This window comes from Protomyctophum bolini (genome assembly GCF_963924005.1).
Source record: "Protomyctophum bolini genome assembly, chromosome: 13".
NCBI classification, from domain to species: Eukaryota; Metazoa; Chordata; class Actinopteri; order Myctophiformes; family Myctophidae; genus Protomyctophum; species Protomyctophum bolini.
The window spans coordinates 32,813,463-32,829,808 of NC_137874.1; the positions used below are offsets into that span (position 1 = coordinate 32,813,463).

The window sequence follows — 16,346 nt, forward strand, 5'->3', positions numbered from 1 at the left end:
TCCGTTATTTCCAAAATAACAAGCAAAAAAAAGCAAAAAAAAAGAAAGAAAATCAATCACTTCACACAAGCGTGTTGACAAGCTTTGTGTGTGTTCCGACCGTGACATCATGCGTGGCCAAGCTAGTCTATGGATTTTGCACAGAAGTGACTTTTTATAGGCTTTTGCCAACTAGACCCGCACGTACGTGCCCGTCTGCCACAGTCCACAGAGAGCATAAACTTTTAAACTATTTTTACAATGCATATGGCAAAGTCTATGGACTTTTAATGTTTGTTTAGAGCATTTTTTGATTGAGGAGAGCTAGCCCCTCCTATATTCAGCTATTGGTGTAGATTTTCATCTTACACAAAATTCCCATTGACAATGATTGGAGAAATTAGGGCATACTGTATGTGGAAGAGCAAATCGGTTAATTTGACCTGCACAAAAAATTCCCATTGACAATGAATGGAGCATTTACGTCATATGTGTCTGAGCAAATCGACATGTTATGATGATGTACGATGATAAGAGTGACCCTCACTTCACACGGGTGTCATTTGTAGCCTATATATCAATGTTATACTATCTTAGTGCTCTGCCAATTATTTAGTGCCCCGCTTGCAATATCCTCACGAATCACGATCTGCTCCAGCCTGCAGGTTGATCACTGATCTAGTATATCACCAGTAAGACGCGCAAACGCGGGAAGCGAACGCAGCTCGTACATATTAGTTTTTTTAAAGATTTATAGCACGCCATCACACTCATGTCACCATGACTCAGCCATAACCATATAAGGAGTCCCCAAAGCAGCTCCATATATGGGCACAAGTTGGACCACGCCATCACACTCATGTCACCATGACTCAGCCATAACCATATAAGGAGTCCCCAAAGCAGCTCCATATATGGGCAAAAAAGCGTGACACACGGACAGACAGACAGACATGATCTGCTAGGTCTCATAGTAAGTGCTCACTGCGTTCGCAATAATTGCCTTGTGGGTCAACAGTGGTCGTGACAAACATCCATAATGCACAACTACGTATATCTCCAGTCCTTAACCACTTGTCTTACACCATATGGTTGAGCAGAGTCCTTCATGGCTCTGTACGCGTCATTTCCATTTTCACTCTACCTAAAATATCTTTGCTGAAAAGAGCCGATCTACAACCTTACTATGCGTCACACGTTGCAATGTGTTTTGGCAAAACTTTTCCCCAGAATACGGATGCTGGGATTTAAGTTAAACATAGTTTTGATAAAGGGTACAATATACTGTAGATCTTTTTTCCACCCATTGACCACCTGCAATTATATACCGTGGACCACTAGTTGAGAGAAAGTCAAGTGATGTAAGACACACGCAGATAGATGAGAGAGAGAGAACAAGAGACTGTAGAAATGAATAAGGGCAATAGAGCATGCACATCCACTCTAGCCCAGGTGCTGGACAAATGGCAGTACAAAAGAAAGAAATAGTCTGCAAAACTGGTAAGGAATAACTAAATCTTCTTCAGGAATGAGAATTTCTTTCTACTGTAGAAATGAACACCAGCATGAGGAAGGCCTCTGGGCCGAAACGTCCACACTGTTGTTTGCTGCTGGGGGGGAAACAAAATAAAACAAGAATCCTATAGGATACAACGTGAGTGCTGGTATTAATTTCTACAGTCTGTATCCCAGAACCGTGGACCCTACCCGTTACACCACGTGGAGTTACTCAACTGAGTGCTTGCTTGTGCCTTCTTCTTCAAGAGAGAACAAGAGAGACACTTCCCATCATTCCCTGAATGAAGCCACAGCGCACGACATAATCATTTACCACTCGTTTATTTACAAAAAAAAACACAGGAAGACTCACGATCTCCAACCCACACACACATTTGTACAACTATACTTGTGAGGACATCAACATCTTAGGATGTTGATGTCCTCATTTTTATGAATACCATTATTTTCCCAAAATAGGAGATCTACCAGCTCAAAAAAATACATTCTAGACAATACACTGGCGCGAGAAACCGTATAGAAAAGTATAAATCAGGCATAACGCCAAAATACCTAATCCCAACCTCAATCTTTTCCCACATAATTTTAAACCATAAAATATCAATGTCTCTTTTGAGGACCAGGAAAATGGTCCTTACAATTCTACTATACTTGTGATAACATTTGTCCAACACAAGTATAGTATTACAAACACACACACACACACACACACACACACACACACACACACACACACACACACACACACACACACACACACACACACACACACACACAGGCTCCTACAGGCCGTGAATGATGGTGCGGTTTCGGAGGCCCTGGACGTACTCCTGTGCCTGCTGTAGCCCGGTGCGTTCCTCCACTATGGGCGGAGCTCCCTCCACCAGCTTGACGAAGTAGTGACAGTACACCTTGTCCATGATGCCGAACATCCCCCTGCCGTGGTAGCGGATCCGCTTAAGGTACTTGCCCTTCCTGGCGTAGGATTCGGCTGGACGGAGAGAGAGGAGGACAGAAATGACCGGTCGAGATCCGTTTGACAGGTCGAGGACCCATTTTTATGGATCTGTGTGGCTACATTGGTCAACAAAGGAGATCGGGCCTTTGTTGTAAAGACCCCAATGCTCTGGAACAGCCTACCAGAGGAACTTAGGTTAACTCAATCTCCCAATGCTCTGGAACAGCCTACCAGAGGAACTTAGGTTAACTCAATCTCCCAATGCTCTGGAACAGCCTACCAGAGGAACTTAGGTTAACTCAATCTTTAACAAGTTTTAAATCCCTCCTTTATTATTTATTTGGGTTATTTTTAAACCCACTTTCATAGAATGGGCTTTTTATCTCCTTGATTTATAACTTGTTTGTTATTTTGTATTTTCTACTATTATTTCATTATTGCATTATTGTTTATTGCCGTTTTGATTGTTCAAGCACTTTGTAACTTTGTTTAAAAAGTTTTCTTTCGTATTTCTCTTTTGGGTCTTGAGCTAAAAGGCTATAGGGAATCTCTGCGCGTAGTGTTTCAAATACATTTAAATAATTGCTGATATTTGTCTTAAAATGATTTATTATACCAAGACTGTGACTGTGACTGCTGATATATTTTGCTTCAAAAGCTTTATACAAAGTTACCCCTGCCTAGATGTATATTGAGAGAGAGTGAGAGAGAGATAATTGAAGTTTCATAATTTTAAAGTCAGTAAGTCTCAACTTTTAGAATTTCAAAGATCCCCGGTTTTATATGCATGATTAGACCATGTATCCCCAATTACCGTAGTTTTATCTCTGGGATCACAATCTAAAATCCTCAGTGTTAAGTTAACTCTGAGAGTCAGTGTACACATGGAACCAAACAGACTTGCAAGGGTCCATTTGGTTCCATGTGTACACTCTTAGTTACAGACCCGTTAAGGGTCCATTTGGTTCCATGTGTACACTCTTAGTTACAGACCCGTTAAGGGTCCATTTGGTTCCATTTGGACACTCAGAGTTACAGGCCTGTAAGGGTCCATTTGGACCCGGGACCCAAAGTTGAGAACCAGTAAATTAAATTATCCTTACTATATCCTCATGTATTTTCTTTTCAACAGTAAAAGAACCGTTGGTTTGTATTTGCAATGTGACAGCTCTTTGTAGACATTTTCTTTATTCAATTTTAATTGTACACGCATTTCTTTCTTTAGGTTTTGATAGTTTTATTTCACACTTGGTTTAGCAATTAATGTAAATGTATACGATTCCCATGCCAATACAGGCCCTTTTCATTGAGAATTGTACTGAATTGAGGAGGAAGAAGGGGGTGGGGGTAGAGAGAGAGAGAGAGAGAGATGGGAGACAGAGTGATGGAAGGAAAGGGGCAAGAGAGCGATTTAAGGAGTAGTTGGCTGAAGGTAGCAAGAAACAGACAGTGACTAGTGACTAGAACAAAGGGAGGAAAAAGGGGAAACACAATTTTGGTAATAAATCAGCGCCCACGCCAGAGAGGGACAGAGAGGAGTGCGACAGGATGGACAGAAGAACCCATTAAATGCAGGACAGACACCGCCGGTGAATGTAAAATGCCGTTCAGGAGAAAAGCCAGCTGAGGCTTTATCTGTAATAACATGACATTTACATAAATCATTCACACCGTGCCCGGCGCAGGGAGGAGAATGGAAGCCTCTTTTGTTAGTTTAAGCGAGAAATTAATGTACTAAGTTGACAGTTTGAGACTGGAGCACAAGACGCATGGCGGATAAACATTGTCATCATCAATAATTCATCAAACATAATTGTTGCATTCTTATGGCGCCCCCTGCTGACAGACCGACACCACCTGTGTTTACATAATGATGTATTGGACTTAATGTAGTGTTGTTGTTTCTGTGCTATAGAGGGAATGGAACGCCTAACCCGAGAGGCATTAGTGCCTTGCTCCAGAGCGGAGCTTCTCAAAGCAGGGCCTGGGAGGTCCTTGAGAGGTTTCCAGGGTTTCCCCAGCTAAACGGTTGAGAGTTACGAACCAAAAAAAGAAAGCCTTGCAGGTCAAGGTCCATTTGTGCACTTATGGGGAGACGTGGCCTATTTCAGACAAAACTGTATGCACAAAAAAGAAGTTTGAGAACCACCACTGTAGAGAAGGCATTCCCAAAATAAATAATTTGGGGGAAAAGGTTGTACTCTTGACCCATTTCTTCCTCATATAGTCATATAGTCTACTGGGGGTAGCGTATTGTAATCGTTGGAATTGGTATAGGCTGCCTGGGAAAGAGACAGTCCCAGGTTCGATTCCCGGCCCCGGCTATGTCTCGAGGTGTCCGTGAGCAACACACTTGACCTGTAACTGCTCCCCCCCCCCCCCAAGCACTCTTCGACCCGAGTAGCTATTAACTGAAAACAGAGTTACACCGACGGTATTAACATTAACAATGTCTCCCCTTTGGCCCATTTACCTACTGGATGTGTCCGGCTGATACTCACCTACATACAGGTTGGACTTGTACTCTACGTTGTGGCTATTCACGGCCAGATCCTGGGCTTCCAGAAGCACCTGGAGATGCAACACAGTGACAGGAAGAGCATTTTTGTGGCTGTGGGTGACTATAGGGTCAGCATCTGGAACCGGAATGGGTTCCATCACATAATTAATCACACAGTCAGAGCTGGCATGTGTACTTCACTTCTGCTATACAAAAAAACAAAAAAAAACAAATCTATGTGAAGTGAGGGGTGCTCTTGACTTGAATCATACATCATCACAGACACACGAAGCTGGGCATAGGAGGGGCTAGCGCCATAAGATAACTCGTCAAACGTCTCTCTTCCCGATAGGAATCACTCAGGGGAACCGTCAAGGAATCAGACCGTTAAGAGGGTATCGTTAAGGAAACAGAATCGTTCAAATCCTACAGGATCCCATTCGCAACCCTGTGAGTGACGTGTCCTAATCATTCCCAAGCCAGTTGAGCTTGCTGTGGTCCAGGGTGGTCCCCGGGAAAATCACCCAACCCTGCGTGTGACCAACCTCTTTCATGATCTTAGCTCCTTTCTTGTCGTTGAACTCCAGCTGTGCGATGGCCTGGTCGATACTCATCCCTTTGATCTGTTGGGTGGAATGAAGACTGCTCATTTTATGAACTTCAAGTTCAGTTCAATTAATGCAGTGGTTTCTCAAAACATTTTCCAACGGAAGGTTCCCAGTTCTAAATCCCCTGCTGCCCAAGTGTCTTTGAGCAAGACACTGAACCCCTTTACTGGTGAGGCGCTTTGGATAAAGATGCTACGTATATTTACTGTAAATGCACCATTTATCGGCATCCGTCCTGTAGTTCTTACTGCTGTGCTGCCATGACATCTGAATTAGATTTTTTGGATCAATAAAGGTCTGTCTGCCTGCCTGTCAAAATATGTGTCTAGCATAGAAGGAATAGTATGGAAATAAGATAGATCTTTATTGTGTATTCATCTTTTTGACAGATGTACAGGTACAGTATATGTTTATTCATACCGGTATGCACTCTGTCAATAAAATGTCAAATCCATCCATCTATATGTTTGAGACTCAAACATAGATCAGACTTGGAGTTATGCAACAATCTACTGTGATAAATCATTTCCTCCTTGAGGACATAATATAGTATAAACTATATCCATTTAATCTATGCATATAGCCCGTGGATTGCCGTCAGTGAGACAGTGACTCTATAATATGTTAAACAAGTAATGCATGTGTCTGTAGCTTTTGTGTTTGGACGCCTCACCAGTTTAGACAGGTACCACATCTTGTCCATGCTGTATTTGATCTGCCGTCTACAGTGATGAACCTCCTGTGGACAAAACAAAACAAAACATCAGTTCGTTGGCGGAAATATTCCTCAAGTCTCCAAAAGTCAAGTGTGATCATGAAGGACTGCACAGCCTGCCAGGGGGCATGACTATTATGTTGGGGACAGAGCTCTTGCCAGGACCTACGACTTGGGTAGGTGGTGAGGTCGGCTGGACGCACCTCCTCTCCTGTCTCTGCAGGACATTTACGAGAGCAGGTGGTCGAACAGGCAAAAAGGACTGTGAAGGACAAACATCATCCTAGCAATGATGTGCAAAAATGGGATAGTTGGATGCCTCACAGCCCTGAGCCCAGCGGCTCAAGGCTCAGAAAGATGTTTTCCTCTGCGGCATGATTGTTTTTAAGAGTAGACCATTTTCATCCAAGTCCCAATGTGGTCATTGTACTGTATGTGTTTTATACTGTGATGTATGTATTTTATCTGCGATCTCCATGGGTCTGAAATAAAGGATTGCCTAATACATTCTTCCCACTGACCGCTGTTGTACCCTACTGACTCCCATGCCATTGAGGAGCCCCCACTGGGAGGAAGTAGTGCCTCAGTCCTACAACATTCCCAATTTCCCACTGACAGGCGCAGCCTCAGCCTGTAAGGAGTACATACTGTACAGTGACAAATATCGCCCTACCAGCCCGGCTTCCCTCCCCCTGAACACGAACAATTGTGTTCGTATAGACGCTTGTTGAAGCCGGAATTCGCCACGGTGGATTCCAACCCCGGGCCTAGACCTTCTTCGGTGGGACTTTACCCCTGAGTCACCGAGTGCACAGTATTATCTTCCGCTAAATGTCGACCCCCAGAAATAGACGCCTAGAGTTCATGTTATTTAAGTTCCCACATTGGAATAAGGGTCAATCCATACTCCACTTTTAAAGCCACATTTAAGTCGGTTAGGCTCTGTCCAGACTACATTCAGAGGTTCAGGAGGGCAGGTAGGTAGGGTACCGTCCTAAATGCAGCGACCGATGAATCAGCCCTATAAGACTCACTGCTGCTCTGCGAGGTTCGTCTGGTGTCTGAGGAGGAAACTTCTGCAGGTTCTTTCTGTCCCAGTTCTTCATCACCTCCAGAGAGCTGCTGGCGTGGAAGCATGCTGCCTGATGAGGCCCAGCGTTGAGGCCCGACACCCTGAACACACAGAAACAATGTTGTGGGACTGAGAGAGAGATGTGTGCATGTAAAGTCAAGGACCCCTAAATTGATATATTTGGTAGCGCGGACCCACATCTGAAAATATTTGGCACCAGCAGCGACCCATACGAGATTTGTGTTGTTAAAATGGCTACAAGTTCACAACTTGTCTGGTTGTGTAGATCTGCATGAGGTGTGAGCTTGTAGATCTGCCATTCTCAAAGTGCTTATGTGGCCTATAGTCGCAGCCACTGAAAAAAGTAGTTCAACTAGAATGAACTCAAATCAGCCACACGTTTACCAGCAGCAACATCAAAGCGATAAACACATGAATGCAGCATATAGTGTGACTGTGAAACACTTTTTGTTGTAATTTTACTCTTGTAACATTTTGAATGCATGGCTTTTCCTTGTAACAGAGTATTTCTACACCGTTGCATTGCTACTTTCACTTGAGTAAAAGACAATCTCAACAATAAAAGATAAGCCTGCGCACTCGCACAATCTAGAGTGACGTTTCATTATGAAGCAAGCAACGCTTTGGTCCAGTAGGCATTCCTCAGGAATCTACTAGACCAAAACGTTGCTTCCAATCATAATTAAACTTCACAGCTCTTGACGGTGCAAGTTTCAGTGTGCAGCCTTAACTTTTATTGTTGTTGTCTGCTTGTTTATGCCTACGTACCAGCTTTTGCATTTTTAATCTACGTGTGCAAATGTTATTTTATTTGTTTAAGTTTGCTTTTTTATTTGTTTAAGTTTTCTTAAATAAAAAGATCACACCTGTAAATAATTGTCTAATCAATTATTTGATTGATTGAAGTATGTATTAACAGATTGGAGAATTACAGTACATTTCAAGCACAACTTAATACAAAACTGTTAACTGCGGACGACACCATAAAGCATTATACTTGTTTACAATAGGGACCACCATGTTCAATTCATCATAACATTTTAGAGACGTACAAATATACACTTATAGCGGGGTGGGTGGGGGATTCAGATTTTACAGGGGCCAGTTTTGAATTGCAGCCGTCCATGGGTGCCCTTTTGAAGGAGTCTAAGGATTCACATGTCTTAATGACTGTTGGTAGGGCGTTCAAATCTGGGTTGCACATGCAGGGATGGATTAACCCCTACGAGGGCCCCTGGGCCGGTACATTATTATTAAATTTAACAAAATCAACGGCCAATGAAGTGAACCCAGTACCGCGCGGTCCAATTTCCATGAAGGGCCCCTGGGCCACGGCCCAATTTGGCCCTGTCACATGGTTTGTATTTAGACAGGTACATGGGTATCGTATCTTGTAGACCAGACCCATTGCAAGATGCTGTACTCTGTCGTCAACACTATGCTATTCCAACCTATCAAAGTGGGCAGGGGTGAGGTGGGTTCGGGGAGTGAGGCCAAGTAGTAGCCTGACCAGTTTGTTTGTTCTTGTTTGTTGTTGAGATAGCCAGTTTGTTGTTGAGACAGTTGCAATTTTATTTTTGCATTATCGCCATAATTGTTACCAAGTTGACAAATGTTTAATACATGTTCAAATAGCACATAAAGCTTACAACATGTCACAAAGTGATGAGTTGTAATATAGCATGTAGATCAGCTATTTCTACAGGTATTTTCCAGTGTGTGTGTGTCATTTCAGAGAGTCTAGTCAGTCAGTCAGACAGACAGACAGACAGACAGACAGACTGACAACAGACAGACAGTGGATGTGTGATGCAGGTTTAACACTAACCTTGAGAACATGTGCTCAGTCACACTCCTCAGGAACAGCAGACCTGGGAGAAAACATTCAGTACACTGTGTCAGTAATACTCATGAACGTTACGAAGCAATCAGGCAGTGAATATCTGAATAATAATACATATAACGCTCCTTCTTACCACGACCTGTCATAGACGTCGCCATGTTGCATTGTGTCTTTGCGACGGCGACGCTGAGTGACGTTTTTTTCCGCTTTACCGCAGCCTCTGTCGCACGTTGCCACGGTAACAGCTTGGCATGATGAAGGCGTCATAAATATTATTATCATATGATCACATTTATTTGAAACTGTTTTCGTGTATATCACGTTAGCATAACAATAACCAAACAATTTAAAGGACAACGTTATAATAGTCGAAGTTACTATGGCAACCTGGTTACGTTTGAACGCAAATTCGCATAGCTTGACCCATATGAGTTTCCATAGGCTGACATAGGGTGTATTTTTGCCGTGACAGGCGTGACATATTGACAGTTTGTCTGATGCCGGGCAGCTGGGGTCGTGTCTGACTCTGTTGCCAGCAATATTAAACCATTTACATATATACAACTTAAACTGATGTCAAATGTTTATATTTACATAATGTACAGTATTTATGTATTGCAGCGGAGAGTTTGTCTTGACACCTTTCCTGGGGTAAAAATAATTACCGTAATCCCACCGGTAATTTTACGACGCTTGTTTCTGCCGTGTGTCGCCGTGTTTACGACGCGCAAAAGAAGAAGAAGCATGGATGCTGCGTCTGGCTGCATGTGATGATGATAGCGACTGTAGTTTAATTGTTATCATTTTTTACAGACTTTATACTATATCTCTATTATTTGGAGTCAATATAGCTAGCCATGCCGCGTGACAGAGTTCTCCCGGCGTCTCCTAACTGGTACTGCAGCCGCTGCAGTGACACCAATGGCAGAGGAACCCTGGGCTTTGGAGCCAGGAACACCATCTATCTGATTGATGTGGCTTCACCCTCCTGCAGGGTGGTGGGTGAGTCTGATCTGATGGCCCGTATCCGTAATAACACAGTGATTCTCTAAGTCAGTGGTTCAAGTTCAAGGACAAGGACTTGAGGGAGTTCCAGGGCGTACCCAGCAAAATGATAGATAGTTAGGATTAGGAACCAAATGTACCCGGTCCCTTATGAGTCTGTAACTCAGAGAGTGTACACAAGGAACCATTGTACACTCTCAGAGTTCAATTAACATTGATTTTACAATATAAATCTGGGTTCCAGAGATAGAAATGGCATTAAATGGGGCCTAATGCATGGCCTAACTAATGCATGGCCTAACTAATTAATGCATAGCCTAAATGCATGGCCTAATGCATAGCCTAAAATTTAGGCTATGCATTAGGCCATGCATTTAGGCTATAAATGCATGGCCTAATGCATAGCCTAAATGCATGTCAAACCGGGGGTCCTTCAAATCAAAATGTTTGAGAAACACTGCTAGAGCCATACAAATCTTCTCTTATGGGGGTCCCTGGCATATCTTTTCAAATGGGGGTCCACGGGATAATAAGTGTCAATTTGGGGGTCCTTGACATGAAAAAGCTTGAGAACCACTGCTCTAACCTCTAAGTAAACCTGTTTATAATCAAGGGATGGCCCCCACATTGATATGACCCCCTGTTTTTGTATTTAGTTGTACTTGAAATGTACTGCAATTCTGCAAACTGTCAATACATTCTTCAATCAATCAATCAATCAATGTATGTTTGGTCTCTTGCCCAATGTGTACCTTCTTAAAGGTCCTAGAACAGTTTGTTGTTGATTACATGTAGTGCAGAATAGTCGTTGACACTATAAAGGTTGCCCACCTCCCCCTGGCAGGTCAATAAAACCTTCGGGCAGGTGGATGATGGGGGTTGGGGGGAACTGTGGAATTCTTGGAATTAAAAAAATGACTTTGTTTGTGTGTTCCAGGTGAGCTGGTAGGTCACAGAGAGAGGGTGTCGGGCTTCTCCTTCAGCCAGCATGCAGGACAGAGCCAGCTGTGTGTCAGCTGCTCTGATGACGGCACCATTAAGTTCTGGGACGCAGACGACAAGGTGCTCTTGAAGGAACATTCGCCGCACCAGGTGAGCTACTTTGTATTCCTCGTCTGTGCCACCTGTTTATTGTCTCCGCCAGGCTGGATACTGTGTTTTAGCTCCCATCTGTATGTATGTATGTACGTATGTACGTACGTCAGTGTGTCGGTTAGTTAGTGTGACTGTGAACAGCCATTTCACGATGTGGCCAATTACTCCTAAGGTCCTACAGTCAAGTCAACTTTATTGTCACATCGCAGTATAGTGTAAAAAGTTGGTGAAATACGCTTTTGTGCATTGCTCCACCGTTTTGTTACTTTCAGAAAGAAGACGAGCAGTTGTACAAAACAAACGGTTATAGGAGACAAGGCAATAAATATAGACAATAGAATAATTAAACAAATAAAAAAGAAATGCATATCTAGGGCTAGCCCCATATGTGCCCTCTCCCTACGCTCATTCTGTAGCTCCGAGATGAGGTCACACACTGGGCCCCTCCCACCGCGTTTCAGAAACGGCGCAAGTTTCCGCAATATACGTTTCTTATCCTTACCACACCATTAATCCAAAACGTGTATGGACCATGTGGGTTTACACTAATTCATACTTGGGAGCGGCCCAGAAAATCCAACTCGCCATTTGAACTGAGGCTTTACGTCCCGTCTTTTGTCAGTCGCTTCCATGTTTATCAAGGAAGTGTGCGTGTGCGCGTGCATGTCGAGTGAACTGAAGTCAGTTGGAAATTTTCGACCAGGGGAGGCGCCGGGGAGGCGCTAAAGCTTTTCAACTTCCTTGATAAACATAGAAGCGACTGACAAAAGACGGGACGTAAAGCCTCAGTTCAAATGGCGAGTTGGATTTTCTGGGCCGCTCCTAAGTATGAATTAGTGTAAACCCACATGGTCCATACACGTTTTGGATTAATGGTGTGGTAAGGATAAGAAACGTATATTGCGGAAACTTGCGCCGTTTCAAAAACGCGGTGGGAGGGGCCCAGTGTGTGACTTCATCTCGGAGCTACAGAATGAGCGTAGGGAGAGGGCACATATGGGGCTAATCTAGGGCTAGGCCAGCAGATACTGTACATGAGGTTAGACATAAGATGCGAGGTGGCAACACGTTAACTCAACCTTTTTATAATATAGTGTCGTAGAAATGTATAAATAATGCCTGCACATTTTCACATTCCTTCACTGTCGTCTTAATCCAGCACCTTTCCCCCCTTACACTCACACCTCTTTTCTTTAACTGTGTGTCATTTTTGTCCAGAACACCATGACAGCCGTCCAGTGGTCTCCCGTGGACAAGAACCTGGTGGTGTCTGGGGACGAGAAGGGCATCGTGGTGTGTCACTGGTACCACACCGGGGACACCCTCAGCTTCTTCCCAGAGCCCCGGACCATCTTCTGCCTGTCCTGTTCCCCTCACGCCTGGAACCTGGTGGCTGTGGGGTGAGGAGCCGCACACATCTTCTCATGAAATCATTTCATCCAGTGGTTCTTTTTTATTCATGTCGAGGATCCCCAAATTAGTATGCATTTGGCGGTGGACCCCCCATCTGAAAATATTTCTGTACCAGTGGCACTGTGGCACATGCAAATGCCCCTAGAAATTTGACAGAAGGGCAGACTTGTTTTGAGCAGTGCAGCCGCTCCTATGCACAGCTTTGTGTGTACGTCTGTGCTAATATGATTGGACATCAGGTTGTTGACATCATCAGACGTCATCATTTTGATGAAATGCACTGCTCACTTCACACAAGTGTGATTTTTATATTGTTGCTACATTGTCATGAGATTCTTAATCTTTTGTCAATCATTTGGGGGCCCACTTGCAATATCCTCGGGGCCCACCAGTGGGCCTCAGTCCACATTGAGAGTCACTTACCATAAACGGCTTGCTGTCTCTGTTCCTCGCTGAATGATGTCACTTCCTGTCTCAGCTACAAAGACGGGATGATCGTGCTGATGGACATCAGCAAGAAAGGGGAGGTGCTCCACCGCCTGCGAGGCCATGAGGACGAGATCCACGCCCTCTCCTGGTCCCCGTCGGCCATTGAGGAGAGGTTGTACGTTGCCCGGCCTGATGACGTCACAGGTAGGTCATTATGATCAGGTGCACTCGCTTAACCCACTTAAACCATGTGTACTTTGTTGAGTGCGTAAGGCGCGTACCACTTAGGTCTTGATGCCTGACGATGTGTTCGGAGTTCGATTCCCGAGCCTGGTGGTTTTTTGCCACTCAGTAGGCATTCCTGCATAACTTCTGATATGATGATTATGTCACACGCATAACATCTATTGCCTGTCTCTCTCTCTCTACTGTGCTATCCATTAGAAAAAATACGGTCTACTACTGTGTTTTCCCGCTAACACCAATCTCTTGCTGAAACAACGCATCAGTGTCAGGGATATGACACCTTCACATCCCAGTTGGAGGTGGTTGTCTTAACCCATTTAGACCTGAGGCCCATTCTAAAAACATAACATAAGGTTTTTGAAAATTCTTCTTTGAGAATTCTTCTTAAAAATACATGTTGGTACATAGCAATAACTAATGAGACACAGAAAGAGGTAGAATCCGGATTCAAAGGTGATCCCCAATGTGGTGCTTGATACGCTTCATGGTTTCAACAAGACATGTCTTTGCCGCTCTCTGTCCGTCATGTTGCCGGCCCGGGATGTCCTTATCTGCTTACAGTATATACGTACGGCGCTCTCCAGCACAGTGTTGTGAATGAGCCTTTATTTTACTTTGAAAGTGCGAAGAAAAGACGAGTTAGTAGGGGAATGATCCACCCGGCTGAGCAAGGAATGTGATGATGTATGATGATATGAGCGCCCCTCACTCCTTTACGAGTGTGATTTTTATCTAAACATTTTTTGTTTTTTCTTATTTAGCAACAAATGGAGAGTTGCACGGAGAGGAGAAGAGGGAGGAGACGGGAGGTTTTCTGGCTTCTGGGAGCAAAGACCAGACGATCAGAATCTGGAGCACGGCCAGGGGCAAAGGTGAGATATGGTTACATTTCCATTTTTTTAATTAGATTTGTTTGTGGTGCATCGTCACCCCAAGGGATCTCTGTTCTAGGTCTGTAGGCTAGACAGGAATAATAATTAAAAAACAGATAAAAAAACACAATAAGCTAAAACCAGTCCAAACATTTGTTGTGACCTTGTAGATCGGCTATTTTAAATATTTAAAAACGTTTTATTTATATTAAAAATGGCGAAGAAGTTTAGGGATAAGGGGTAAGGCGGCGTGCAAGATATGCCCCATGTGCGATGCTCTACCCCCAACTGTTTTATTGCTGTACCCAGTGGCTGTCAGGTAGCCAGCAGCACCTTCGTAACGTAGAGACCATCCTGGAAAATAGCTAGGGTGAAATTAGGCTAGAAATTAGGCTAGCTAGATTGGGCTTTGTAGGTCAAGAGGAGCACCTTGTTGAAACCGCTCTGGCTTGTTTTGGCAACCAGCGTAGAGAGATTGAGGACTGGGATGATGTGGTCGAATTGTCTTGTTCTAGTTCGGAGTTCGGACCCCAGCTGCTGCTGCATTTTTAACTAGTTTGAGGCTATTATTAGTTGAGGTTAATGGTAAGCCAGAGGAAAAGTGAATTTCATTTTCCTTTTTGCATTTTTGTCAATACAATCAGTGAGTACTTTTATGTGTGCCCTCCTCAGGTGTGATGACCCTGAAGTTGCCCTTTCTGAAGAGGCGAGGGTCAGTGGACCCCACTGTCAAAGAGAGGCTGTGGCTCAGTGTCCACTGGCCCAAAGGAAGACCCACGCAGCTGCTGTCCACATGCTTCAGGTACACACACACACACACACACACACACACACAGATAAAGTCTTTCTGCGTGTCCGAAACCCGAAGCACGTGTCTGTGTCTGTCCGTGAGACCGGGTATTCTCAATTGGCAGGCATTAGTTCATACATTTACAGTATATATCTGTGTGTGTGTGTGTGTGTGTGTGTGTGTGTGTGTGTGTGTGTGTGCGTGCGCGTGTCTGCTCGCGTGCAGTGGAGAGCTGGTTCTGTGGGACCTGACCAAGACAGGAAAGCAGAAGTGGACGTTGCTGGGTTCCTCATCAGAGGGACAGAATCACACTCGCATCGTCTTCAACATGAGCTCTGTGTGCCTGCAGGACGGCAGAGAGCTTGTGTTCAGCACCTCCATGGACCGAGAGGTAGGACACTGGGTGGGGCCCTAGCTTGCGCGCCACGCTATGCCATGGCACTACCCGCTGTTCGTTAATTAGGCAGTATTTGGTATAATTTTACGCTCTGTCTCAAGAGTGAAATATCTAATAAGGGCCCATTTGGTTACCAACTCCATCATATAGCTGGGGACCACCTGGAAGGCTGGAACCCCCTCAAGGACCACCGGTACCACTGGTTGAAAACCACGCTAGGCCTTTAACCCTTTCTGACCTGAGATCAGATTCTAAAAATGTCTTCTACATCCTGACAGTTTTCTGAAAAAGCCAGTCAGTCGTTCTTCGATTTTTCAAAAATAGCAGACCTACAAGTAGATCTGCTATTTTTCAATAGCTAAAGCATAACATAATGCCCAAAGCACTGTACAGCACTGTACCCAAAATGGGTACAGTGCTGGAAATCACTTCCTTATTACCCTCGTGTTCAGCTGAGCTTCCTTTCCGCTTATTTTTCCTAGTCGATTAAATGGACATCCCTGCTGTGTGTTGGCAGGTCAAGTGCTGGGACCTGTCCTCTCTGGACTGCCTCTGGACCCTGCCCACGCTGGGGGGCTTCGTCTACGCCCTCACCTTCTCCCCCGTGGCCACCGGCTGCCTGGCCCTGGGCACGGGGGACAACATGATCCGGGTGTGGAGCACCATGTCCCTCCAGAACGTGTACGAAACCCGCACCTTCTGGCAAGGCATCAAGTCCAAGGTCACAGCGGTAAGGGTTCAAGTCCAGCTTTTGATACGGACGAGGGAAAACCAGTTTGTTCGGGGTTCGAAGGAAATGCATGACAGGAAATGCTTCTTTGCTATGCCCAGCCTTTGTGTGTTTGTGTGAATTTTAGCGATGATTTGATTGACTGATCATTCCAT

The 16,346-nt window shown here is 44.4% G+C and overlaps 2 protein-coding genes across 4 annotated transcripts in view; one reads left to right on the plus strand and one right to left on the minus strand.

The window, feature by feature from the left end:
- Positions 1–1,802: 1,802 nt before the first annotated feature.
- Positions 1,803–9,391, minus strand: mrpl22 (mitochondrial ribosomal protein L22). Of its 2 annotated transcripts, XM_080780024.1 has the most exons (8): positions 9,348–9,391; positions 9,200–9,242; positions 7,313–7,451; positions 6,237–6,302; positions 5,501–5,578; positions 4,957–5,026; positions 2,258–2,488; positions 1,803–2,187 (listed from the first exon to the last, which is right to left on the minus strand). In XM_080780024.1, the coding sequence occupies exons 1-7, from the start codon at positions 9,370–9,372 to the stop codon at positions 2,280–2,282; spliced, it is 630 nt and encodes a 209-aa protein (XP_080636150.1). In that variant the 5' UTR covers positions 9,373–9,391; the 3' UTR covers positions 1,803–2,187; positions 2,258–2,279. The 2 variants fall into 2 exon arrangements, with proteins under 2 accessions (XP_080636150.1, XP_080636149.1); XM_080780023.1 differs by having other exon boundaries at positions 1,803–2,488.
- A 555-nt stretch (positions 9,392–9,946) lies between these two features.
- gemin5 (gem (nuclear organelle) associated protein 5) overlaps positions 9,947–16,346 on the plus strand; it is a 201,326-nt gene continuing 194,926 nt past the window's right edge. The window contains exons 1-8 of one of the 2 annotated variants that reach the window (XM_080779863.1): positions 9,947–10,216; positions 11,157–11,311; positions 12,533–12,714; positions 13,206–13,360; positions 14,164–14,274; positions 14,947–15,076; positions 15,290–15,455; positions 15,979–16,191. In XM_080779863.1, the coding sequence (XP_080635989.1) occupies positions 10,072–10,216; positions 11,157–11,311; positions 12,533–12,714; positions 13,206–13,360; positions 14,164–14,274; positions 14,947–15,076; positions 15,290–15,455; positions 15,979–16,191 (1,257 nt within the window). In that variant the 5' untranslated portion in view covers positions 9,947–10,071. Of the gene's footprint in view, positions 10,217–11,156; positions 11,312–12,532; positions 12,715–13,205; positions 13,361–14,163; positions 14,275–14,946; positions 15,077–15,289; positions 15,456–15,978; positions 16,192–16,346 lie in introns of those variants that run through there. The other variant, XM_080779864.1, reaches the window with a different exon arrangement.

Excerpts from the sequence above, each read along its gene's own strand:
- mrpl22 (XM_080780024.1), bottom strand. The coding sequence starts at position 9,372 with ATGGCGACGTCTATGACAGGTCGTG. Across the intron at positions 9,243-9,347 it reads GACGTCTATGACAGGTCGTG|GTCTGCTGTTCCTGAGGAGT; the intron begins GTAAGAAGGAGC and ends GTTTTCTCCCAG. Across the intron at positions 7,452-9,199 it reads ACTGAGCACATGTTCTCAAG|GGTGTCGGGCCTCAACGCTG; the intron begins GTTAGTGTTAAA and ends CTGTGTGTTCAG.